The 26,478-nt window shown below is 42.5% G+C and overlaps 1 protein-coding gene across 1 annotated transcript in view; it reads left to right on the top strand.

The window, feature by feature from the left end:
- The window catches only part of MED12L (mediator complex subunit 12L), a 323,861-nt gene that overhangs the window by 53,434 nt on the left and 243,949 nt on the right, over positions 1–26,478 (top strand). The window contains exons 6-9 of the mRNA XM_059391731.1: positions 17,135–17,304; positions 19,937–20,047; positions 21,086–21,355; positions 25,628–25,777. Coding sequence (XP_059247714.1) covers positions 17,135–17,304; positions 19,937–20,047; positions 21,086–21,355; positions 25,628–25,777 — 701 coding nt within the window. The remainder of the gene's footprint in view (positions 1–17,134; positions 17,305–19,936; positions 20,048–21,085; positions 21,356–25,627; positions 25,778–26,478) is intronic.

The following is a 26,478-nucleotide window of genomic DNA, read 5'->3' as shown; positions in this document are numbered from 1 at the left end:
CGTTTTCTGATTTATTCAGATACTCTGTGAGAGAGATACTTTATTCCCATTTCACAGATGGGGGCATGGATGTGCGTGTGGGTGCGCAAAGCCCCTCAGTGTACGTGTCCAAAGTAGGTTCAGGAGCCTGTGCTCGACAATGCTGGTCAGTGAGGACGGACAGAGAATGTAATCATTGCCCTCTAGGTGTTCATGGTTCGGGGTGGGGCGGATAGCCACACAATCCAAGTATAAGAAAGGGAAGGGAGAGCGGATCGTGAAATGAATTAAATGCAGAGGGAGTCCCAAGGATAGGAAGCCACGGAGATCCACAGAGAAGTGACGTTTGACTACCGTTTTGAAAGAAGAGGTGTTTCGACAGAATTGGGGGAGGTTGTGCAGGGAAGGGCACTTCTGGCAAACAGATGGTGTCTGCAGAGAAACAGGGTCCTCAAAGAGTTGGATTTGTGGAACTGCCAGGTGTTTTCTCCTCTTGTGCATTAGTTACCAGTGGGGCAGTGATAGAAGGCCGTGAGGAGCTTGTGTGCTAGGGGTGCGAGAGTTCTCTCTGGGGGATGGTGGGCAGCCAGGGGAGGACCTCCTAGTACTATTACTGTTGTAACACTTCTAAGTTTCTTCTCTATAACACGGGGAGAGTTATAATTGGCAGTACCTTCTAGGGCAGAAATGAGTCAGGCTTCTAAAGGCTTTGGGACAGTTCCTGGCGCATAGTAAATGGGCAGTAAAGGTAGACCAACTACTTGCTGCAACTGCTAGGCAATATTTATTATACCATAACTAGCCGGTATTTATTAGTTATTTTGTGTATTGTGCTGAGAAGTTTACAGATACTGTCATAATCTTGCAGTGTGGGTTCTGTTATTCCATTTTGTATATGAGAGACCTGAGCCTCAGAAGTTAAGTAACTGCTGGGGCTCCTGGGGGTGCAGTTGAGATCATGAACTGAGCTGAAGGCAGACGCTTAACCGACTGAGATACACAAGCATCCCTCAAATAAAAAAATCTTAAAACAAGAGTTAAGTAACTGCTAGCACAGTTGGAGCTGGACTCACTAGGTGCTTGGTCTTTCCTCCTTGTTGTGACGCGGGGGTTGCTAGGGGAAAGTGGGGGTTGCTAGGGGAAAGTAGTGGTGCAGGTCGGGGCCCCTTGGAGGCAAGAAGCATCGCTGGGAAGAAGGGTGCTGGCAGGAAACAGGCTGCAGGATTTCAGGGTTGTGGGCAGCATCAGAGGAATCAGAACCCTTATTTTTAGGGGTGCCGGGGGGTACAGGCAGAGCATAGCAAAGTCCAGGGTGCTATAGAAACTTGAGGAAGATGAAATTGCCTGCATGAGGAGCAGCTCTAATTCTGGCTAGGAATTGTTGGGCGTTCAAGATGGTGAAAAGTGACAAGACCTATCATGAGCGTGGAGTCTTTCGGGGCTCCAGATCGGTTAGAATACACTTAAGATGCTTCGTGGTTGAACTCCCCAGGGAGCTGCCTTGTTGACACTCCGTTGTTTCCTCTCTACCCCTGAGGTTTTGCTGGGACAGGCATTTGTGTTGGAGGATAGACTTTTCTTGGTTGACTGTCCTCTCGGAACCACTATCCTGATCACCCCCAAAACACAGGGAAGAAGTAGCCACCCTTCTTGCACACGGGGTAATTAAATTGTGACATATTCACTGAGCCATTTGGGCTGCCGAAATAAACGCTGCTGAATACATAATTGACAGTCTGGTTTCTTATCTAAGCCAGCCAGCTTACTTTCACTTCAAGCCCTTGAAGACATTGCAGCACTAACTTTTTTGACTCCAGGGACAAGCTTTTAGTTTCAAGTCAAGATTGCCTCCACATTCTCACAGTGTTCCTCATATCTGGTTTGTCATAAAAGGACTATCTGATTTGCTTACTATGACAATAACCCTGAAGATTTGACAGACGTGCTTGTATAAGTGTTTTAAATTCATTCTGTTCTTAGGCCTGAAAGGTAGGTTTTAATTGGTGGGGTAGCTCTGGCTACCTGGATAAAAAATTCTGTAGTATAAGGATTAGGGCCTGTAGGCCATGACTTTGGCACCTGCCACTATCCCGTTCCCCAGAAATTGAGTTAAAAGTTTTAACATCTAATGATGAACCAAGCCCCAAATCATTATTTTTTGGGGAAGGGCTTGATGTTGGCATTCTCCCGTAAAAATGAGCTTTCTCTTAACAACTGTGATAAATTTTAATTCTTTATAAAAAAGGTAGAATAAATGTTTAATTCTTTTCCTTTGATTATGAATTTTCAGAGTAAGAATTGCTTTATATACATGGTTAGTGATGGTAAATGAGTTTCTCTGTTTGTTTTTCTTTTATTTAAAAAAAAAAATTATCTTTAGTCATTGGGATGGAATCGCGGATTATCCGTTCAGCATTTTACAACCAGCTAACACTCATTCTTCATTTTAGTGTTTCGATTATCCAAAAATTTAGCCAGTGGAAGAACTTTCAAACTTTTTATATCCTTTTTGACATGACACCTTTTTGTCTTAGAACACTGTCTTGTAGTTTGGCACAGAAAGACGTCCCAGGCTCATCTTTTTCTGCTTCAGACCTGCAGGCAGTCATTTCCCTAAGGAATCGTACTTCTTTCTAGTGGGGAACGGTATTGAGAAAGCAAGGTCTGGGTGCTGAAGGTGCTTGTCGGTACTAGGTTGTGTGGCATCTAGGCTCTGTCTGTGGATGGATGGAGACATGCATGTGTATGTGGCGCATATGTGTTGGAGTTTATATTCTGTTTCCAATTAATCTCTAACCTTTCCATTTAATATAAAGTACTTTTGTTAATTTTTGATTTTGTGTTTACTTTAAAAAGTTCTGATCAAGTTTAATATGCTGTAGTATCACTCTGCCTTACTTACCCTTGCTCTGTGGAAACCTATGTCTGCTTTTCCCAAAGTAAAACGTTACAGCCTGTTTCAAGTTTGAATGCTAGTGTGTGATAGTGGTCGTGGGGTGTGTATGTGTGTGTGTGTGTGTGTGTGTGTGGTCATTAAGTTCTTGATGAAATTAGAGATAATATCTGCCCATGAATCGTTTTGAGTTTCTTAGAAAAATGCACTCAAAGAATTTATATGTCACTTCAGTAAGATTTGAGTTAAAAAGGTTTATGAAGATTTTACTCATTGGGGTAGATGCTGTGAGGAATTTTAACTGAATGGGGGCTGTGCTGTCTCCCTTTAAGGGGCTCTCATTTTTTTGTGGAGAGAAGATGCATCCCTAAAACAGAGAGCAATCGGCAGTACATAATTATCTGCAATCATATCGGAAATGATGGGAGATGAAAAATTAGGGAAGGTTTTCTGAAGGAGTGAAATACGAGCTGGGCCTTGAAGAAGTCTGGCCTTTAAGTAAGCTTTAGGAAAGTTTTTGTTTTGTTTTTTAGTGCATCTTCAAAAGTATCTCTTGGTCTTAGATAATTGTCTTCCTTTCTGGCAAGCTGGGAGCAGGCCAGTTAGGTTTCTTGATCTGTGTACTGTATTTTCTTGGTCTTTACTGCTGTCGTTTCTTCTGGTCTTGTTGGTTTGGGGGGAGTTACCTAGTCTTGGATTTACTGTTAAGAACCCATTGCCACTCTGCAGTTTCTCTGTTTTCTAGTCCGTTTTGATGTTGACTCCTGCTTGAAATAACTAATCCCCTTCTGTGGGAAAGTGCTAATCAGAATCCCAATTTCTTTAATATTGGAGTTCTTTGTCCTTCCTGGCTATTGGTACATGCAGATACCTTTACACCTGGGATGTATTATGCAACGAAAATACCTGTTAGACGTTTTTGTAGTTTACAGATGGATAACCTACGTTTTCATTTGGGACACTGCTCACAAAATCTTCCCAGGTTGTTGGGTAGCACCAGTTTACAAATGATGCCAAGAAAATCCAGGGAAAGTGGGAAAACCAGGAATTCCATCCTGGACTTTTGAGTCTTGTTTGCTTTATAGAATTTCCAGGCTGCTCATATGGGTTGAGCGGTGACTGTGGAACTGGGGTGGGGAGTGGTGTTGAGGTGAGGTGTGAAGGTGCTTCAGAAGGCTCATTGTTTAATGAGTTTTTATTGTGCATCTTGCAGCTCAATTGCTTAAAGCATCATGGAATTAAAAAAAAAAACAGGTTGTGTGAGATAATTTTTTTTTTTTTTTTTTTTTTTTTTGGTTAGTTGCTTATCTATAAGATACAGTATTCAAAGAGGTTAGTAAAGTCTCACAGCACTGTTGTTCCCCACACTGTTTCCCAAGCGTCGCATCACATGCTTCCAAGGGAATTGTTACCAGTTGCTTGTGTATCTTCTGAAATATGTTTGTATGTATGTCTTCAGTGTATGTTCTTATGCTGCTTTAAGACAATTGGTGCCTGTTCCGTACCGGGCATATAGTGGCCCTGTTCTTTTAAAGTGCTCTAGATTACTAACTTTGTAATGACTTACGGAAAGCTAGGTCTTTTTGTATTTTGCAATCCGCACTGGAATGTTAATTCCATGATGAATAGCAAGTTTTTATCCTTCCTCCTTTCTTTCTTTCTTTTTTTTCTTTTTCTTCCTCTCTCTTAAGACATTAAGTTTCAGAGTCATTTTCAAATGAAGCATATACGATCTTTCAAATGAAATCCCTGGAATCAAGTGGCTCTAGGTGCATTTCAGCTCACCATTAGCTGGGAATGAAGGGATACCTGGAATATATTGACAGGAGAGAAAACACATTAAGTTCAGGGTCAGTAAATTACCAGCTGGAGTGTCTTTGTGAGAGCAACACAGCTAGAGTGAATAGATTTCATTAAATGAAATCACGCATGCATCAGTCTTTGGTCTCCAGGAAAATAAAGCCAGGTGAGCTCTGGAGGAGAGGATAATGGGGATGGGTCCGCCTGGTCTGTGCCATGTGTAATCATTTTTATGTTTGAGAGCTTTTTGGTTTAGAGTTAACTTTACATGGTTAACTTTACATGGTTATTTGGCAATAGGATGTCTGCAGTATTTGTATTTGTGTTCTAATGAAAGACTCTTACCTACCGAAAGCTTGTTCAGAAGTACAAACTTCACAGCAACTGCATTTAAGACTTAAGTAGTCAATACAGTGCTTTTACTGCAGAGACTTGACTCCGGCCAAGCTGATCGTGGAATGAAATTCCAAGGCAAGTGCACAAAGAAAATGTAGTTTATCTTGCTGCGTCAATGATCAGGGCTTCCCGCCACTTCCTCTGTGGCAGGAGCTGGGCGTGGAGTGATGATAATGAAATGTCCAGTGGAATAATTTAAGTAGTTCTGATGTCTCCAGGGGCCTGACAGCAAAGGTCTTTTTCCAGGGCTGCACCTCCCTTTCTCCTTTCACCCCGGTCCTCGGGGAGCTGTCCCTTTAGGTGTGAGGCTTTAGTTGTGCACACAGCTGTGTTCTCTACCTAGGGAAGTGCAGCTGCGGTTTCCTCACTGAGTCCTTGCACTGTGGTAGCTTTCCTCCCCTGGGGCAAGAGAATTCGAGGCCTGGTCTCAGATGTGTAGGACTGTGGGGACCTGTCCTGAGGGGTTAATTAAATGCACCAGTTTAATATCTGTAAAAATAAGGTGCCTGTTATTCCATGTTAGGAATAACTCACCGAGGCCAGGGTCCCTGCTCATTCAGGTGTATGCAGGAATCTGAAAACCTTTGTGAAACTTACCTTATGATGATGAAGGCATTAATTTCAGACAGCTATCTCATCCCCTGAGAAGGAGTTGAGCCTGTTGGGGCAGATGTTTTGTATGTGCCCGTCTGTTTAGAGGAAACCCCTGAAGCTCTCCTTGTGCTGAGAAGTTGGTGGGGTGATTGATATGTCGAATAAGAAAGTCTTGTTCTAGGGGCTAAAATTGGATTCTGTGGTTGCCAGGATCCTTGGCTGCAGATGCTTGTGTGGGGCTGATAGGGAAAAAGGACCACTGGAAAAATCCCTAAACACAACAGTTAGAACTGTATATATACCTCAGCATGGAAACAAGAATGGGAGACCTGTTCTTGGGCCAAACCAAAGAAGGTGTGAGGTGCTTTTCTCCTCAGGTATGAGGTATTCCTCAGTGCCTAGGGAGAAGAAAGGCGAGGTTTGGAGTTGGCTTCCTAGGGATGCAGCTCTTGCTCTTACCAGCCTTCCCCTGTCAGCCTCTCTTCCTCCTTTTCCTGCCCGAGACCTTGCCACCCGTTTCCTTTGTTGGCCAGTCTGGTCTCTTTTTTACCCTGAGATCCTTAAGCATTAACTGTCTGTCACACAACTGGGGAGTTATTTATATATTGCCTTGTAACGGTCCTTATTCTTTTTGGAGTATTGTCCGTCCTTCCTATAAATATATGCTTACTCCTAGGGAAGCTGCCCTTTGCTCACAGTGGTTGGTTGAACCTTCACCTCTCCCTCCAGGCTTCCTCCCCTTGAACTTCAGAGAGGAAGGAATTTCTGTCCATTTCCCTTAGCTCACTCCCACCCTGCCTGACACCCATACAGACTTTTCTCCAGCAGCCAGTCCTTACCTGTCTTCTTCACCTCGGCCAGTGAGATCCTCCTTTCACCTCAGGTGACTTCCTCCCCGTGCGTGGGCCTGCCCAGGCCTGGAGATCACGTGTGTGTGCTTTCTCCTGGGCAGGCACCGCAGTTCTAAGCATGTTATATAGCTCACTTAATTCTCGAAATAACCCTATAGTCCAAGTACACTTAGCAGTCCTGTGTTAGAGACAAGTGACTGAGTGACTTGCTCAAGACCCCCAAACCAGCACGTGATTGGAACCGTGAAAGGAGCCATGTCATCCAACTCCACGGCCTCTGCGCTTCACCATTACCAAGCGAGTTAACATATGCTGGGAGATGGGACACCTGGGTGGCTCAGTGGGTTAAGCCTCTGCCTTCGGCTCAGGTCACGATCCCAGGGTACTGGGATCAAGTCTCAACATCAGGCTTCTTACTCAGCAGGATGCCTGCTTCTCCTGCCTGCTGCTCCCCTGCTTGTGCTTGCTCTCTCTCCCTCTCTCTCTCTGACAAATGAATAAATAAACTCTTTAAAACAAAAACAAAAACATATGCTGGAAGCTTAGATGGGGCGAGTTGGGTGGCCAGTGAGGGCACAACCAGTACTCTGCAGAATAAACCTACCTACCCTTGGATGGTGTCTGCTGGGTACTTCTGGTTTCAGAATCACATTCTTTAAGGCATTGAAACCGCTTAAGATAACAGCCCCCATACCTGTGTATCCACCTGCCCCTGCACGTGTTTTCCCATGACACCTTTCTGACACCTCAAATTCAAGTATTGAACCCAGAAACCCCAGTAAGATCAATGGATTGTGTCAATGCCAATATCCTGGTTGTGATATTATAGTAGTTTGCAAGATGTAGCATCTGGGGTAGGTAGGTAAAGGATATGTTGGATCTTTTGTGTAATATTTGTTAAAACTGTACAAAGTTTAATTAAAAAGTTCATTAAAAACAGACTGAACTCAGCCCCTTCCTCTGCCCAGTCTCCCACTTCCACATCTTAGTTGATGGCACCAGGATCGGCTCAACTACCCCACTGAGAAATCCGGGGGCTGCCTTGCCCCTGTCTGTCCTCTTCTGTCTCAGGCTGGTTGCCATTTTACCTACTCTTCTTTGTTCCATCTTCCCTCATCTCCCCACTGGGCTTTATAGTCCTCTTTTTTTTTTTTATTTTTTTTTAAAATATTTTATTTATTTATTTGAGAGAGAGACAGTGAGAGAGAGCATGAGCGAGGAGAAGGTCAGAGAGAGAAGCAGACTCCCCATGGAGCTGGGAGCCTGATGCGGGACTCAATCCCAGGAATCCAGGATCATGACCTGAGCCGAAGGCAGTCGTCCAACCAACTGAGCCACCCAGGCGTCCCTATAGTCCTCTTTTAATCTGTCTCCCTTACAGCTATCTGAGGGGGTCTTAATTTACATATCTGGTCTTATCATTCCTTTGCTAAAAATCCTTCAGTGGCTTTTCATCATTTGCGATGACAGATCAAACCCCATAGTTTGTCACTGCCAGGGTCAGAGTCATCTGGGCTGCTGCTTATCTATGCAGATTTCTGGACCCCGTTCCAGACTTCTGGGGTTGAAATCTCTGGAGTCCCGGAGCTATAACAGTGTGTTTGACCAGCGCCCTCTGGTGGTCATTTCATGCACTAGCACTTGAGGACCTCAGGCCTGGGCCACCCACCTAGCCTCACTGGTCCTTTCTCCCTCTGCCTTTCTGGCGCCCCCATTATCTGGCATGTTGCACACTGCTCTTCGTGTCTGTGGAACTCCTTTTTCCGTCCCTTAAGACTTGGCTACAGTGTCCTGTGCCCTGTGGTGTGTTGGAGCGCTTAACCTTAGTACTGCCAATCTCTGTGTCCCTGTGTGTCTTCCTGACTCTAGGATGAATTACCCCAGGTAAGGGCTACTTTTTTTTCACCTTTTGTGGTCTGAGACCCCAAGGGAGCTTCTGGCCCCTGGTAGGTATTTAATATTTGTTGCTAAATGGTTTTATTCTATCTTGACTACTCACCTTGTTCTTAAAGTTAAGCAGTACTTAGTATTAGTGCTCAGTAAATCAAACTGGAGAGAAATAGCCTGTTAAAAATAACATAGTAAAATCACTCATCCAGACAATATCCAGGTATTGGGTATTTGCCATGAAACACCAGTATTCTACAGGTAATTCTGTGTTAGAGGAAAACTTTTTTAAAGCATGAAAAAAATGTCATACTTTATTACCACAGCATTTCTGCTGTCTCCCCTCCCCCGCTATCCCTCCCCCCCCAATATTTCTGCTCTCCAGCCAAAGGGCCTGATTTCATCAACTGACCATTCAGCAGAACACAACATTCCAGCCAGTGGGCTGACTCTTTCGGTTTCATGTCGCACTGAGACAGCGGTTTTCATTCGGACTGTCCTTTACCTAGTCTGCCAATCAGCACGCTGATTTCCCCCTTTCATTCCCCAAGTGAATAGTGGCTCAATAGGGAATTTCAGGTTTTCTGTGAATCATTTCATAGGCTACAACTGATGAACTTCTTAAAGCCTATTATTATGGAAATTTTAAACATATGCAGAAGAATAAAGTCCCTATTACTGTTCACCCAGGTTTAACCATTAACTCATGGACACACTTATTTCCACCCCTTTTCCTCCTCCCTGCTCCCACTCCCTCAACATCATATCATCATATCCTCTTGCAGTGGATTACTTTCTGTCAGCATGGGATATTCTTTTACTTCATGAAATGCAGATGATTTCTTACTGATAGTATTTCAAGTAAACATTTAAAAAATATAACAACTGTATTGAGATATTAATATACTTTACAAGTCATTTAAAATGCATATTTTAGTGTTTTTTTTAGTGTGTTCACAAAGTTGTGAAACCATGGCCCCATTTTATTTTTAAATTTTTATTAAATTTCTATTTAGGGTTGTTTGGCTGGCTCAGTCGGTGGAGCATGAGACTTGATCTTGGGGTTGTTAAGTTTGAGCCCCATGTTGGGTGTAGAGATTACTTAAAGTCTTAAAAATTTTTGAGTGTAGTTGACATACAGTGTAATGTTTCAGCTGTACAACACAGTGATTCAACATCTATATACCTTATGTTTATAAGTGTAGCTACCATCTGTCACTCTATGTTGCTATGATAGTATCATTGACTGTATTCCCTATGCTGTACCTTTTATTCCCATGACTTATTCATTCCATAACTGGAAGCCCTCACCTCCCACTCCCCTTCTCACATTTTGCCCATCCTCCTAGCCTTTCCCTCTGGCAGCCATCATTTTGTTCTCTGCATTTATAGGTCTGATTCTGCTTTTTGTTTATTGATTCATTTGTTAAGATTTCACACAGGTATGAAATCATAGGGTATTTGTCTTTCTCAGTTTTATTTCTCTGTACTGTAATACCCTCTTAAGCCCATCCGTGTTGCACATGACAAGATCTCATCCATCTTTAGACCTGCATAATATCCCATTGTATACATTTCTGCAACTTCTTTAATCACTCATCTTTCCTTTTTTAAAAAAAATATTTTTTATTTGACAGAGAGATCACAAGTAGGCAGAGAGGCAGGCAAAGAGAGAGGGGAAGCAGGTTCCCTGCTGAGCTGAAGGCAGATGCTTAAACCACTGAGCCACCCAGGTGCCCTATCCATACATTTCTTGATGGACACTTGGGTTGCTTCCATAATTTGTCTATTGTGAATAATGCTGCAGTACACATAGGGAAATGTATATCTTTCCAACGTAGTGTTTTTCTCTTCTTTGGGTAAATACCCAGTAGTGGAATTAACTGGATCATATGGTAATTCTCTTTTTAATTTTTTGAGAAACCTCCATACTGTTTGCTAGAGTGGCTGCATCAATTTACATTCCCACCAGTAGTGCCAGAGGGTTCTTTTCTCTCTATATCCTCACCAACACTTGTTTCTTGTGTTTTTGATTCTAGCCATTCTGAGAGGTGTGAGGTGATATCTCATTGTGGTTTTGATTTGCATTTCCCTGATAATGAGTGATGTTGAGCATCTTTTCATGTGTCTGTTGGCCATCTGTGTGTCTTCTCGAGAAATGTCTATTTGTAGTCTCTGTCCATTTTTTAATCATTTTCTATTTTTAGTTTTGAGTTGTTTAAGTTCTTTACTTATTTTGGGTACTAATCCTTTATCAGATATGTCATTTGCAAGTACCTTCTCCCATTCAGTAGATTGTCTTTCTGTTTTATTGATTGTTTCCTTTGCTGTGCAAAAGCTTTTTATTTTGATGAAGGCCCAATAGTTTGTTTTTGCTTTTGTTTCCCTTGCCTCAGGGAACCTGTCTAAAAAAAAAAATGTTGCTACAGCCAATGTCAAAGAAATTACTGCCTGTGTTCTCTTCTAAGAGTTTTATGGTTTTAGGTCTCATGTTTAGGTTTTTAATCCATTTTGAGTTTATTTTTGTGTGTGGTGTTTGAAGTGTTCCAATTTTATCCTTTTGTATATAGCTGTCAGGTTTTACCAGACTATTTATTGAAGAGATTGTGTTTTCCCTGTTGTGTAATTTTTTTTTTTTTAAAGAATTTATTTATTTGGCAGACAGCATGCAAGCAGGGGTAGAGGCAGGCACAGGGAGAGGATGAAGCAGGCTCCCTGCTTAACAAGGAGCCCCACCCTCACAGGGCTGGATCTCAAGACCCTGGGATCATGACCTGAGTCTAAGGCAGACACTTAACCTACTGAGCCACCCAGTCACCCCTCCTATTGTGTATTCTTAAAATGGACACATTTTAGAATATTTCTATTACACTTAAAAAATCCTGTACCCATTAGCAGACATTCTCTATTTACCCTACCTTCCCCTCTACTTTAGGTAATCTAAATCTAGATTTGCCTGTTCTCAACATTTCATATAAATGAAATCATAAAATATGTGGTCTTTGAAGCTGCCTTCTTGCAGTTAGCATAATGTTTTCAAGGTTCATCTATGTGGTAGTATGTGTCAGTAGTTCCATTCATTCCTTCTCATGACCAAATGGTATTCCTTTGATTGCATATAACACATTTTATTTATCCATTCACCAGTTGATGGACATTTGGATTGGCTTTCACTTTTTGGCTATTGTGAATCATGCTGCTATGAACACTGGTTTATAAATATTTGTGTGGACATATGCTTTCCTTTCTTTTGGGAATATAGCTAGTTGTGGAGTTGATGGATTTTATGGTAACTCTATGTTTAACTTTTTTTTTTTTTTTAAGGATTTTGTTTATTTCTTTGAGAGAATGAGTGAGAGCAGGGGGAGGGAAATAGGGAGAGGGAGAAGCATACTCCCCACTAAGCAGAGATCTGGATGAGGGGGCTCCATGTGGGCCTCGATCCCAGGACTCCGCTCATGACCTGAGCCAAAGGCAGATAAACCCACTGAGCCACCTGGATGCCCTTACGTTTAACTTTTTGGGGAAATGCTAAACTGTTTTCTACAGCGTCTGTATCATTTTACATTCCCACCAGCAATACATGAAGACTGTAATTCATACATATCCTCAGCTCTACTTGTTACCGTCTGTCTTGTTGTTTGTAACTGCCAGGGTGGTATCTCATTGTGGTTTCGGTTTGCATTTTCCTGGTAGCTGGTGATGTTGAGCATCTTTTCATCTGCTTATTGGCCATTTGTTTATCTTCTTAGAGAAATGTCTGTCGATCATTTGCTCATTTTTTTATTATCAAGTTGTAATAGTTAATTATATATTCTAGATCCAAGTCTCTTATCAGATACATGATTTGTGGATATTTTCCTCCAATTTGTATGTTGTCTTTTCACTTTATTGATGGCATCCTTTAATCAAAAAAGCATTTTGGGCGCCTGTGTGGCTCAGTGGGTTAAGCCGCTGCCTTTGGCTCAGGTCATGATCTCAGGGTCTTGGGATCGAGTCCCGCATCGGGCTCTCTGCTCAGTGGGGAGCCTGCTTCCTCCTCTCTCTCTCTCTGTCTGCCTCTCTGTCTACTTGTGATCTCTCTCTGTCAAATAAATAAATAAAATCTTAAAAAAAAAAAAAAGCATTTTACCAAAAAAAGAAAAAAGTGAGAAAAATGTGTAAAATCTCCTAGTCATTCTTACTGCATATTTAGAGGTGGAATGTGCTGGGTCTTGCACCACTGAAGTTTTTTCTCTCCTTTCGGACCTCCTCTCTCCTTCTTAGACCTTTCAGTCTGTACCAAAGTCAGGCTGATGAAATCTTCTACATCCTACAGGCTGCTCCCCTGGTGGAGAGGCAAGAACTTTTATTATAGTGGTGTAGCTAGGAAAAATTTTCTAGGGTATAGGTTTCTCCTTCAAGGAGAGTGTCCTTTTTGACTAAAGTTCTTAATCAAGTGGATCACCTTAAAAATGTGTACCTTACTCTCTGGGACTGGTGGAAGTTTTTAAACAATCTCTGTTGGATTTATTTTACAGAGTGAGTTCCCACTTGGTTTGATATCAGAGGAAAGAATTTGGCTGGGAACATAAAGGACACATATACATGTTTACTGGAAGTTTATTAAAGGGAATTGAAGTTCAGTATTTGCATGGGCCTTTGGAGGGCACTGACCAGCAGGTGCTTCTGGTTGCATTGGCTATAAGAAAGACAGCACACCGGGGTGCCTGGGTGGCTCAGTGGGTTAAGCCGCTGCCTTCGGCTCAGGTCATGATCTCAGGGTCCTGGGATCGAGTCCCACATTGGGCTCTCTGCTGAGCAGAGAGCCTGCTTCCTCCTCTCTCTCTCTGCCTGCCTCTCTGCCTACTTGTGATCTCTCTCTGTCAAATAAATAATAAAATTTAAAAAAAAAAAAAAAAAAAAAAAAAGAAAGCACGCCAGGGAGGGAATTTGGCATTTCCTAGGTGGTGTTTGAAAGCTAGGTATGCAGCGATGAGTTTAAACTAGAAAGCTAAGATGTTTGTAGGAAGATTTGAAAGGCAGAATAATTGGGGGGTGACTTGATGTAGTGGTTATTTTGGGAGCACCTTATAGGGTACCGACTCAAGTCAGTACTTAGATATTGACTAGGTGAAGCATAGTTTTATGGAGATGAAAGAGGATGAAAGAGGAGTTTGTGTATCTATCAGAGAACAGAGGGAGATTCCCTTCAGGTGGTGGGTTGTTGTCCAGAGAGCAAAGGCTATGTATGTGATTTGACATTTGAATTGGGTCCAGCACACATGAACACAGGTGAGTAGAGAAGGTATCGTAGATGAAGAGAGTGCGAGAGAAAGCAACTGTCGCTAATTAATGGGAGGTAGTGTTTGAAATGATTTTAAGTCCTAACTAAAGAGTTTGGCCTTAATTCATAAAGGATTGCAGTTCCGTTGAAGGTTTTTGGAACCATGATGCTGACATTGATTGATTTCACAAATGCTTATCCAGACCATTATGTTAGGCATTGGCAGCTAGCTGTAGCAGAGGCAAGATCTAACATCAGTGACAACGGGTGCTGCTGTTCCCTGACAGCCAAGATGGAACCTTAGCTTCCTTTCAAAAAACTTTCCATCCCAGTAACGGTGATGATAGCTACCACATGCGATCAATTTCTGCTCTGCATGCATCATGCTAAGTAACTCCTCCTTAACAGTAGCTCGTGTGTGCATTTGCGTGTGTGTGTGTGTGTTTGATTCCTGTTGCAGAGGAGGAAACTGAGACTCAGCTGAAGTCAGACACCATTTTTCACATCACACAGCCGAGTTGCAGAGTGAGAATTTGCACTGGGGCCATCCTGTTCTGCAGTTCGTTACCACAATTGCTGAATGCGCCCTGTGTCGTTCTCTCCCGGCCAGGGCAGCTTCTCCGTGAGCCTGGCTGCACCTGGCATGATTTGTTTTTGCCCCCTGGGGTGGGTGTCCCTCCCCTTCTGGGTTCCCAGGTTTCTTTTTAATACTGCAGGTGTTCCAGGCCCAGCAGGGTCATCTTTAATGTAAGTTGGCCTGTCTCTGTTCTTACTTGTAGGGGTTTTCCTGCACTACCGGTGGGCCGGTGCTGTAGTGCAGGCCTAGCTGCTGTGCCTGGGGCTAGCCAGTGCTAGGGAGAGCTGCACAAAGCTGAAACCCCTTCTGCCCTGGAGGTTAGGCCTTAACAAAGAAGCAATAGTGGCTAGGATTCTGGGAGGCTAGGGGGAATGTTGTCAGAGGGACCTGTCATTCTTTTTAGTCCTGGCCCCTTAGGCTGCTCTCAGTGATGTTTATGTGCATAAACTTTCTGATCATCTGGCTTCGGGGCCCTGAAGTTCTCTTTATCAACCAACTCCAAATGACGGGCTGTATCCTCAGAGCTGCACCACCCGCTGAGTGGCCTCCTTGACCACTGTCTACATCTTTCCACCTTGGAATAGCCCCCTTGCCCCCATCATCTTCCCTGTGATTTGTAGCCATTCCTATTTTCTTTTCATTACCTGAAACTGGGCTCCTTACTCCAGACCAGTTAAATCAGGAACCGTTGTGGGGGGGCTGGAGGCCAATACTGGCCTTTGGAAGAAGCTCTCCTGGGTCCCTGTTTGCTCGGGGTTGCTGAGAGCCACTGCCTGTCCTGTCACTGCCCCCCCGCCCCCTCCCCCACTCTTGGTCCTTACTAAGCAGGAGGGCAGGTGTCAGTGATTCCCAATAATTTTAAGTACTGGTGGCTATTTGCAATTTTCTGTTTTTAATTTTTAATAAAAATTTTGTGTGCATCCTGATTTTTTTTAGACTAATCCTTTCTAGACTGTCTTATGTCCCAGACCTCTGGATCTCCCTGATTGATATAATTTAATGTCAGTTAAATAGAGTTAAAACCCACTACTAAGAGGGCTACATTTGCATTCCATTTGAATCCCAAAAGGCATTCAGATTGTGGAATGTCCTATTCAGCATATTTTAAAAAAAAGAAATGCATATGTTTATATGAACATTCCAGCACATATAAAAGAAAAAAAAACCCTGAAAAGATAAATATTAAAATATTTAATTATGAGCGAGGAGATTACAGATGTTTTCCTTTTCATTGTACATTTTCTGTGGTGAACATACATTTCTTCCATATTTTAAGAAACAATCTTAAAAAGAAAATATACCCTGGACAAAGTAGGGGTGTGTGAATGTGGGTTATTTTTAGCTCTTGAGGCTAGAATATTCTGTGGGGGCATTGAGGATGGTACCATACTGTGAGTGAGTTAATAGCAAGGCTTGGCACACAAAAGCTAGGATTTGGATCCTTGTTATTTTTGTTTTTGCTTATTATAGCTAAGCTAAACTTGTCCCATCTGATGGTTGGCATTTTGTTTTGTTAAATGAGTGTCATGAGACTATTAGTCCTTAATGGGGGCACCAGAAGATGATGACACTGATAATTTACTGCTATGTTTTTAAAGGTGATAGATTAATTTTAATGATAATATCTTATTGGTGGTGCTTTCTGAAGAACAATATTATATTAGGAACAGAATGCTGACCTAGTATCTGTTCATCTTTTTGCATTGACTTATTGCTAGAGTTTAACATGTGCATTTAAATTTTGATTTTAAAAAAGACACAGTGAGAATAAGTAGTTCAGACCGAGACTTAACAGTAGTTCTTTCTGGGTACTGTTGTCAAGTACTTTTAACAGTACTTAAAAAATAAAAACAAAGCCCTGAATCCCCAACAGATGTTCAGTTTTTGCTCTTACTTTTGTCAAAATAAGTTCCTTTAAAAATAAGGTGGGAGAGGTAATTGCCAGGATAATGGGAAAATAGCATTGTATGGTAATGTTTCAGTAGGGTGGTTCCTTCTGAAAGGCTGTTTCGCTAATCCTTGGGGAAATTTGGCTGTGAGCATGCAATTATTACATTTTTATCCACAGAATGGGCTAAAGTTGGCATCACATCCTTCATGGTTGCCAGAGGCAACACACTGATTTAATTTGTGCCCCTCTGGCAGACATTTTTGAATAATTTTAGTGATTTTTTTTTTTTTTAAATTTCCTTTCCAGTCTCCTACTTTGTTGCTCACTACTCTTTCTGACTGAGTTCTGAGTTGTCTTGTGTTGGTTGAGGAGAGTAGAATCATTGAAGGTCCAGATGATTGTCCATGAGGCTCAGCCGTGCTGGTGTTGTTAGCAGGTGTGCGGAAGGGGAGTGCAGGTCAGGATGCTGTCATGGGCCAGCCCATGGTGAATGCCAGTCCTCTTACAGACTGTCCAAAATGGAACAAATCTTAAAGAGGCATGTTTGAAATCCGACTTGGAGAGCTGCATTTGGAGGATTTTGAATTATTTTGGAGTAGAATTGAAATTTTTGAGGTGCTCACCTTCTCTATTTCCTGCTTGTGGCTTTGAAATTTCTTGTGCTGTTGTTAGCATAACATGGAGCATTAGGAAATGCACAAAACTCACAAGCAGGCATCTCTCCTCTTCCTTTAGGAGTCAGAGAGACACACACGGGGAGAGCTTCCTTCTCCGCCCAGGAGCTGGCCAACATTCCTGCAGGGTATCTAGGGCCGTCCACGTTGCCTTACTGGGCTGGGTGTGTTTTTTTGTGTAATGCTTGCACATGCCAAAACCGCTTCTTTGTAACAGATGTTTGTTGTGTATGTACATCCTTAAGCTAATCAGAAAGGGGGGAGAAAACATTAATTCTTATATTCATCATATCTGGAAATTTAGATTTTTTTTTTTTTAAATGCAGAGTGGACACAAATATCTACCAGATATCTTCGAGAGCAGTTGGCCAAGATTTCTGACTTCTACCACATGGCTTCCAGTGCGGGGGATGGTTCTGTCCCCGTGCCACCGGACGTGGAGCAGGCCATGAAGCAGTGGGAGTACAATGAAAAGCTGGCGTTTCACATGTTCCAGGTGACCTCAGGAACCTCAAGTCTTTAAAGCATGCTTTTAAGAAGAGAGCAGATTCCTTATAGTTTAAGTGGTATCTTTATATAAACCAAATACATTCATGGCAAGTAGTCTGATATTTCTCACCTGGAGTTGTAGTCACGGTAACGCCTTTGCCTCGAGATGACACCTGACAGCTGCTTCTTCTGTATATTGATCTCCAGCTTGCAATGATCTTAGCTCTTTTAATGCTGTTAATTTTTTTGGTAATTTTTCTATTAAATATCCCTTCCAAACCTTTTATTTTGCAAAAACTGGATATGTTTAATTCAGAAAAATATTTGTTGGTGCTTCCTAGCTCCTTGATCTCCACTAGGGCTTCATTTCTCCATAGGAGGGTCATCTTAATTTGGCCCAGCAACAGTTGAAAATACAGTTGGGAGGATGAGTGAGGGCCTGGAGCAAGGACTGAATGCTCTTTGGACAAGCTGATGTAAATCATATTGACCAGAAGAGGGCACTTGTGCTATTATTTGCCTTTGTTCCTAGCAAGGAGGGAGAAGTGGATTGGGCTGAAGTTCTCTCACTAGCGGAGACTTTCACTGCCTGCTCTCGTGATCAGAGAGGAAGGGGGTAAAAAGGATGTGTGATTCCAAATTTTCCCCTTAGAACTTTATAATTTCTAGGTTGTAAGTGACTTTTTCTAAGAGTTCAATGTAGGAAAAAGCCTGGTTCTTTGGGAAGTAGTATTTGCTAGTTTTAAGGCTGTTAAAACCACTCTTAGAAATCCCAGTTCCGGGGCGCCTGGCTGGCTCAGTGGGTTAAGCCGCTGCCTTCGGCTCGGGTCATGGTCTCAGAGTCCTGGGATCAAGTCCCTCGTTGGGCTCTCTGCTCAGCAGGGAGCCTGCTTTCCTCTCTCTCTCTGCCTGCCTCTCCATCTACTTGTGATTTCTCTCTGTCAAATAAGTGAGTGAAATCTTTAAAAAAAAAAAAAAAAAAAGAAATCCCAGTTCCATTTAGCAGGGGACTACCTTGGTACCTTCCCTCAGCCTTTATGACTTTTACTGAGCTAATGATGTAGTCTGCATCGTTGAAAAGATTGTCTCTCAGCATGCTGAATATTTTTGGAAGGATTACTTTATGTATGGGGAACACTGAAATCAGTATCTCTTTAATAAGAGGCAGTTAGGTCCTAGAGAGATGAGTTTCACTGGGACATTCATGTTTGGATTTAAAAGTTTATTATATTTTCATTGGCCATATTCTGAAAAGTAAAAAATTGTACAGAAATAAAGGTATGGGTAAATACACAAAAGCCTCCCGAGGGTGGATGTGACGTAGCCATTGATAGTCGTGTTTAGGGAGATTTATTCTTTTTGAAACTTGCTTTACCATCTCTTCTTCTTAAGTACAAAATTCCATTTAATTCACTTCTTTATTAGATAGTTCATGTCACAGGTCTTAAAATTTTAAACTTGACTTTTTCTGTGACTAACCTTTTAACTCTTTGATTTTAAGCTTTTTAAAAATTAGAAACGAGAAGCAAGTAGATACCTTGATACTATGTCAGTGTGATGTCACTGTCCCCTTTGAAATACTGAAGCTATAATTTATCAGGGTATTTTCACACAAATTGTTGATCATCATGATGGTGGAGCCCTGGGAATAGATAGATAGGGAAATGTTGCTAGGAATCAAGTAGGAGTTCATATTAACTACTAAGGTTGTTGCCACAGTGACCGTAGAAATGTGTCTTTCCCAGAAAACATACCTTTTTGTTAATGTTTTGAAGATTCTTTCATGATGTGAATCATAATGCAAAACTAGAACATGATATTAAATGCATACGTGCATAGACTGTCATAGAAGAACTGTGTATTTATATGCATGTGTGTATGTTTATGTGAGGATAGTAGATGAAAATGTTAATGTTGCTTATGTCAAAAGGGGCTAAACCACCCCTGTGGGGAATTTTGGAAATTTGAGGTGAGTTGTTACTTTTAGGGTAGTTATGTTGGAATACGTATACTTTATTTTTTAATAATTTAAAAATTCTTTGTTAAAGATTAATTAGGACATTCTGTTGATTTTTAAGGTTATATAAAATAGGTTATTATATATAACCTATTTTATACATAGGTTATAGTATCTGAAATTCATTTTAGGATAGAGGCAGGGGTTATTAGGAGGGCATTAGATCTGATGGGATTTTCATCTGATGGGATCTTTTGTTCTTCATAATTAACACCATTGGACAAGTTTTCTCCTATGAGTATAAGTTCGTACTCTCCTGAAATCTAGCCAGGTGCTTGACATGCCCTGGGAGTCTCAAAGCTTGTGAATTTCCTTTCTCATAAGAATTAAATTTTTTTTTCAGTTTAGAATGAAGCAGATTGCCCCCCCCCCCCCAAATCCAACCAAAAAAACCCCCAAACAACAACAAAAAAAGCCATCCCATACTGACCACACAGAATCACACTGGGTCTTTGTTTTGTTTAGAATTTGGACTGTGATCCAGGAGACTGTATTTTTACTATAACAACAAAAATAATAATAGTAAAATTACACTTAAGCGTGAGAGTAATAGTGCTCTTTTTGAATGTTAACTTGGTTTTGCTTTAACGTTATCAGTGTAACTTTTCTTTGTTCATTGAAGGAAGGAATGCTAGAGAAACATGAATATTTGACATGGATCTTGGATGTTTTAGAAAAGATCAGACCAATGGATGATGATCTTCTTAAACTCTTGCTGCCACTAATGCTGCAGGTAGAGTATGTGCGATCCTGAGCCGGGTGATTCTATGGGCAAGAAATGAGTCTGATAAGGATGACTAAGTACATAGAGGTCGAAGAGGGAAACATTCTTTTTGGAATGGAAGGGAAAGATGTCTTGATGCTACACACATGAAGTGATCAAGAGGCAATCATTTATATTGGCCATGTTGATAGATTTTAAGCACCTGTCCTTCTAAAGTATTCTCCCCCCGACTCCTCTCCAGCCCTGATTTCTCCTGTCACTGAGCTAAGCAGACAGCTCTTTAAATACCATTTCCTGATGCACACAAATTTTTGGGAAAACAAATTCTCTCTTTTTTAAAGATTAGAGGGTTTTCTCTATCTTATGATGGGCTGGGAGCTTCCTATTTTTTAATGATTGCTATAAGGTCTGTTACAATTTCGGTTATTTGGAAAAAAATGTATTTAGGAAAAAAGTTTTCTTGGAATGCTAGTACATGGACTTGATAGCTGAAGTGCTATGCGGGTCTATGTAGTAAAAAGTGATTCTCTTCCTCTCCCTAGTGCCCTCCTGGGCATGACACTGTGCTAGTGTCCTGTGTATCCTCCCTGTGACAGTCTGTGTCTGTGCTGTCCGTGAGAGTAGCCACTAGCCAGATGGGGCTTTAGAGCCCTTGAAATGTGACAAGTGCAATATGAGATGTGCTCTTAGTATAAAATGCATACCACATTTCAGATTTAGTTCAGGAGAGAAGTGCATAATATCTCATTAAATCTTTTTTGTGTTGATTATCTGCTGAAATGATAGCATTTTGGATATAATGGGTGAAAGAAAAGACATTACACTTTTAAATTTTGCCTGTTATTTTTTTCTGATGGTTATTAGGAAACTTAAAGTACATGGCTTGCATTGTTTCTTTTGGATGGCACTGGTCTCTATGGTACTTTTGAAGGGTTTTTTTCTTCTTCTTCTTTTTTTTTTTCTTAATGAAAAAAGTCTTTGTTAAAGTAGTTGTTTCACTGAATAGCATCGGACATGACTGAAGCCTGGTGTCCTTGTGCTTCTCAGTATTCGGACGAGTTTGTTCAGTCGGCTTACCTGTCTCGTCGTCTTGCCTACTTTTGTGCCCGGCGTCTTGCCTTGCTGCTGAGCGATAGCCCCAGCCTCCTTGCTGCCCACTCGCCCCACATGATGATAGGACCAAACAGCTCAAGCATCGGGGCCCCCAGCCCTGGCCCCCCCGGCCCTGTCATGAGCCCTGTGCAGCTGGCCTTCTCAGACTTCCTGTCCTGTGCGCAGCATGGCCCCCTGGTTTATGGACTTAGTTGTATGCTGCAGGTAAGTCCCCGGCCGTTGCTATTTTATGTTACAGTTCAGCGTAGAAAACGCCCGAGTTGAGAATTGCACTTTCAACTTTCATGGCACACTCCGATTTCTTCCTCACCCAAATAACTGACAAGAGTGACATTTCATGTTTTTATTTCTCTCTGGAAGATATGTTGCTTCTGTGTAGAAGAAAGTTACTGTAGTTGTCCTTTATTACACTGTGCAGCAGTTCAGTGATAAAAGCCTTCTGGAACCCAGAGAATGAGTCCACTGTATCACTTCTCTTCTAGAAAGACCGTTCCTCCATGCAGTGTTCCATAGCTTCCGCAGCTATGGAAGCTGGTTGCCATCCCTCTCTGGTTCTTTAAAATCCGGGTCACTCACCAGGCTCTGTTTATCTGCTTGTGTGGTCCTTGAACATCCAGCAGCTTGTAGGCCACAGGGCTGATACTGTCAGGAATGAGACTAGCCCTGTCCTGCAGAAGCTCCCAGGTCAGTGTTCAGGTCACATTTCTTGGGCTCTTACTGTGTCCTGCTCTTTCTTGTGGGGCTGTGGGGCAGGGCTGGCCATAAAGACATGTGCTCCACTCTGGTAGAGTCGACGGTCTCGTTGGGAGGACAGGCTTGTAGAGAGGACAGTTCCCATATCCTCTGGCCAAGGCTGATGGAAGGATGCACAGGGGACTAAGGGAGTTGAGAAGTGGAACTTGTAGTTCAATCTAGAATTCAGAGAGGCTTTCTGAAGGAAGTGGTCCTGACTAGTGCTTATAATAAGGGTTGTTTTTGTTTTGTTGTTTTTATTTTTTTTTTTTTAAAGGTTTTATTTATTTATTTGACAGAGAGAAATCACAAGTAGATGGAGAGGCAGGCAGAGAGAGAGAGAGAGAGAGAGAGAGAAGCAGGCTCCCTGCCGAGCAGAGAGCCCGATGCGGGACTCGATCCCAGGACCCTGAGATCGTGACCTGAGCCGAAGGCAGCGGCTTAACCCACTGAGCCACCCAGGCGCCCCTGTTTTGTTGTTTTTAAATAAAAGGTGCTAAAAACAGTTGGCAGAACAACGTGAGAAAAGGGCCAGAAGGTCTATTAGTTATTGTGTGTGAAGGTTGGTATTAATGGAATGTAAAGCATAAAGCCTGTTGAGGATCAGTTATAGAAGACTCCCTGTTTGTCTTAGGATTGCGATGCCGTTGCAGGGTTTTAGACAGAGAAATGACACGATCGGTTGTGTGGTTTAGTTAGATTGTTCTGGCCACAGTAGAGGGAGGATTTGTGGGAGTGGCGAGGTAGGGGAAAGAGATGAGGCCAAGCAGTCAGTTTGAGAGAGGGTAGGTAAGTTCACTTTTGGACTGTGTTGGATTATTTTATTCTTTTGCATCACTAAATGGATCTGTTCAAGAGGTTGTCTCATTCTGAAGTTGGGGAGACCACCAGCCAGATGTGTGGGTTTGAATCATTGAGGACCACTAGGCTCACCCAAATCCCCAGAGGGGGTGAGATTTCCCAAAGAGGTAGCAGTGAGAGGCGAGCTGTGGATCTCGGGGGGCCTGCGTGGTTGAGAGGTGGCAGACGGGAAGACCATGGGGGCAACCATGAAATTCTGGCTGGACTGGAGAGAACACACAGTGGAGAGTATTGTTACCGAGTCAAGGACAGTGAGAATAAAATAGGATTATTAGGGTTCTTTTTTTATTTGAGAGAGCAAGTGAGCATGAACATGGGAGAGGGGCAGAAGAGAGGGAGAAGCAGACTCTGCACTGAGCAGAAGGCTCAACATGGGGCTTAATCCCAAGACTCTGGAATCATGACCTGAGCCAAAGGCAGCCACTTAACTGACTGAGCTGCCCAGGCATCCCCAAGATTGTTAATGATTCTGTTAAAATCCTAATAAGAGCATGTATTGTGTTGTAAGCACTGTTGTAAATTATAACCTATAGTAAGTCATTCAGTTCTCAGAACCATCTTATGGGATTGGAACCACTGTTACTGCTGCAGTGTTAGTGATGAAATGGTACAGGTCACACAGCAAGCAAGCAGTAAAGCTGGAATTCACGCCTTGCCGTCTGGATCCAGAGTCTACACCACCATGCTAAGCTGCTTCTCTAGGTACTGCAGAAAGTTTCCAAAAGGAATTAGTTGTGGGCAGTGCCCAGTGGTGGGGGGAAGTCTGGTAAGAGATGGCTGGATTGTCTTTGGGAAGACTATGGTCACTGATGATCACAGTGAGAAGCCATATTAAGGTGGTTTGAGGAGTGATGAAGAATGGAGAGAAATAATGTTATCTCTTCTTTGAGAAACATGTCTGTGAGGGAAGAGAGAGAGAGTGCTGCTAGGCGAGTGGAGAGTTTTAAAAGATTTTGTTTGTTTTCTGAGACAAAGGTAAACTTGTAGAGAGAGTGAGAATAGAAGAAGCACGGTGTTTGAGAGACCAGTGCTTTGGATATTGGAGGCTTTGGAATTCAGAACACTGGCAAGGGTGCCATCATGGACAGGAGATGGGAGACGCTCCTCCCCCCCCCCCCCCATGCAGGAGGAGGGAGATGGGGATGTGGGCCCGTGGGGGCAGGTGCATTGGTGGGGCTCAGGGACTTGACGTTCTTCGTCTGCCATCTGCTTCCCACCAAGACATTCCCTAGACCTCAGAATCTAGTTTTCTTAATATTTAATTTCGCATTTTAGAAAAGAAGAAATACTGCGTTCCCTCTCTAATAAGTCCAGAGTCTGTTGTTGAGTGGTACCACAGCGTGGCAGCTAAGACCTATTTTTTTTCATTGCATACATGAGTTTAGCCTCTGCTCTGCCACTGACTAACTTGAACCTTGAGCCTCTGTTTCCTGGGTGTGAGGGGGATGGCGACAAGTCCTACTTTATTACCTCAGAGGGTTCACGTTGCAATGGCTGAAGGCTTCCAGGGCGCCGTACCATGCGGAGTAAGTGCTTAAGTACAGCGGAGCCGTAATCTCTAGTCTCCGTGTAGGAGGCAGCAGGCTCTGCATAGTGGTTCCAGGCACCTGGGCTGAGGTCAGTCTGGCTGGTTACCATGTCTCCCCCAGGGCTCATGTTCCTCTGGTGCAGTTGGAGGATGGCATTGCCTCCCTTAGGGGCTTCTTGTGACCTCCGGGTCAGGTGGTCATAGAAAGTGCTTCATGCAAGCTGGAGGAATGAAAAATGTCTTCAGGGGTCTGAGGTGGGGTAGACAAACCACAACCTGGAGGCCAAGTCCAGCCCAGGAGCTAAGAATATATTTTATATTTTCAGTGAGTTTATAAAACAAACAGAAAGAATATGTGACAGAAATTAGAGGTGACCCACAAAGCTGAAAGCATTTACCATTTTTTTTTATAGAAAAAATGGCTTTTTATAGAAAATTTCCCACCCACTGGTCCATGGTTCCTGCCTGTCCAGCATCTATGAAGCTACATACTGCATTACCTTAGAGATTATTGCATAGATTTAAAAGAAAATTCCTTTTTAGGTTTTATAACCTTAGAAATGACATATTTTAATTCCATCTCATTTTTCTAATTGAATGAACTGTTTTAAGTGAAAAATTTTCAGTGGTGATTACTGTGTTTTTATTAACTTTCCTAGGTTTTTGGTGCTGGAATGTTAGTTTATGAATTATGATATTCCTTGATTTCTCAGTCAGTAGCTATACTCCTGCATTTCAAATTAATAATTCTTTTTTTTGGGGGGTGCTTGTGTGTCTCAGTTGGTTAAGCATCTGCCTTTGGCTCAGGTCATGGTCCCGGGGTCTTAGGATTGAGCCCCATGTCAGGCTCCCTACTCAGTGGGGAGCCTGCTTCTCCCTGTCCCTCTGCTTCTCCCCCTGGTTGTGTGCATGCTCTCTCTCTTTCTTTCTCTCTGTCAAATAAATAAAAAATAAAATCTTAAAAAAAGAAAAGTAATTCTTTGTTTGTTTGTTTGTAAAGATTTTATTTATTTAACACAGAGAGTGAGCGAGAGCACACAAGCAGGGGGAGAGGGAAAGGGAGAAACCGAATCCCCGTGGAGTGTAGAGTCCAACATTGGGCTCCATCTGAGGATTAACTGATCATGACCTGAGCTGAAGTCAGACACGTACTGAGCTACCCAGGCATCCCTCAAAATGAATAATTATAGTTTTATCTTAGGACTTGAAAATTTGGGAATAGGGTAAGTGGTCCATGTTTTAAATTCAGTGGTAGGAAACTATAATATTGTTATGACAAGGCATCATTTTTACTTTTAAGCTGTTGCACTTTTGTCATTCTGTTAAATATCTGGGTTTTCCTGCTTCATTTCTAGACTGTCACTCTCTGTTGCCCAAGTGCCTTGGTGTGGAATTATTCCACAAACGACAATAAGAGCGCGAACCCAGGCTCGCCCCTGGATCTGCTGCAGGTGGCCCCTTCCAGCCTCCCCATGCCTGGTGGGAACACGGCTTTCAATCAGCAGGTAGACTTCCTGTTAACGGTGGTTTGACGGGGCTTTTCATTCTTAAGAGGCGTCACTGCATAGCAGGCTGAGGTGTTAGCATCTCAGGTGCTTGGGTGCTGTTCCCAGTCCTGCTCCCCTTCTCTCTGGGGGATATGGGGGAAGTATTTAGCCTGTCTGAACCACAGAAGTTCATCACCTTGCACCCTCTCCTCTTTCCCTCTTGCTGGGAAATTCTCACAGAGTTCTGCCGCCCACACCGTGGTTAACGGTGGTTCGAGTACATGACCACGGCGCTCCTAGTTGGGTCTGTGATATTTAGTAACTATGTTTTGATGGGTTAGTTTGATTAGTGCTGTGCTGGGTTTTTTGGTTCAGAAACTTAAGAAACTTAAACCACAGGATCTAATGTTGAGACTAAGATCCCTGTTTTTTGCCAAGCATTTTTCTTAAATTAATAAAACATGCCTCCTCGTTTTCATACACAGAACAATGGTGGTTCGAGTACATGACCACGGCGCTCCTAGTTGGTCGTCTGTGATATTTAGTAACTATGTTTTGATGGGTTAGTTTGATTAGTGCTGTGCTGGGTTTTTTGGTTCAGAAACTTAAGAAACTTAAACCACAGGATCTAATGTTGAGACTAAGATCCCTGTTTTTTGCCAAGCATTTTTCTTAAATTAATAAAACATGCCTCCTCGTTTTCATACACAGAACAATGG

This window comes from Mustela nigripes, chromosome 2 (assembly GCF_022355385.1).
Source record: "Mustela nigripes isolate SB6536 chromosome 2, MUSNIG.SB6536, whole genome shotgun sequence".
Lineage (NCBI taxonomy): Eukaryota > Metazoa > Chordata > Mammalia > Carnivora > Mustelidae > Mustela > Mustela nigripes.
Note: the sequence above shows the minus strand (reverse complement) of the source record. Positions and strands in the feature narration are given on the sequence as shown.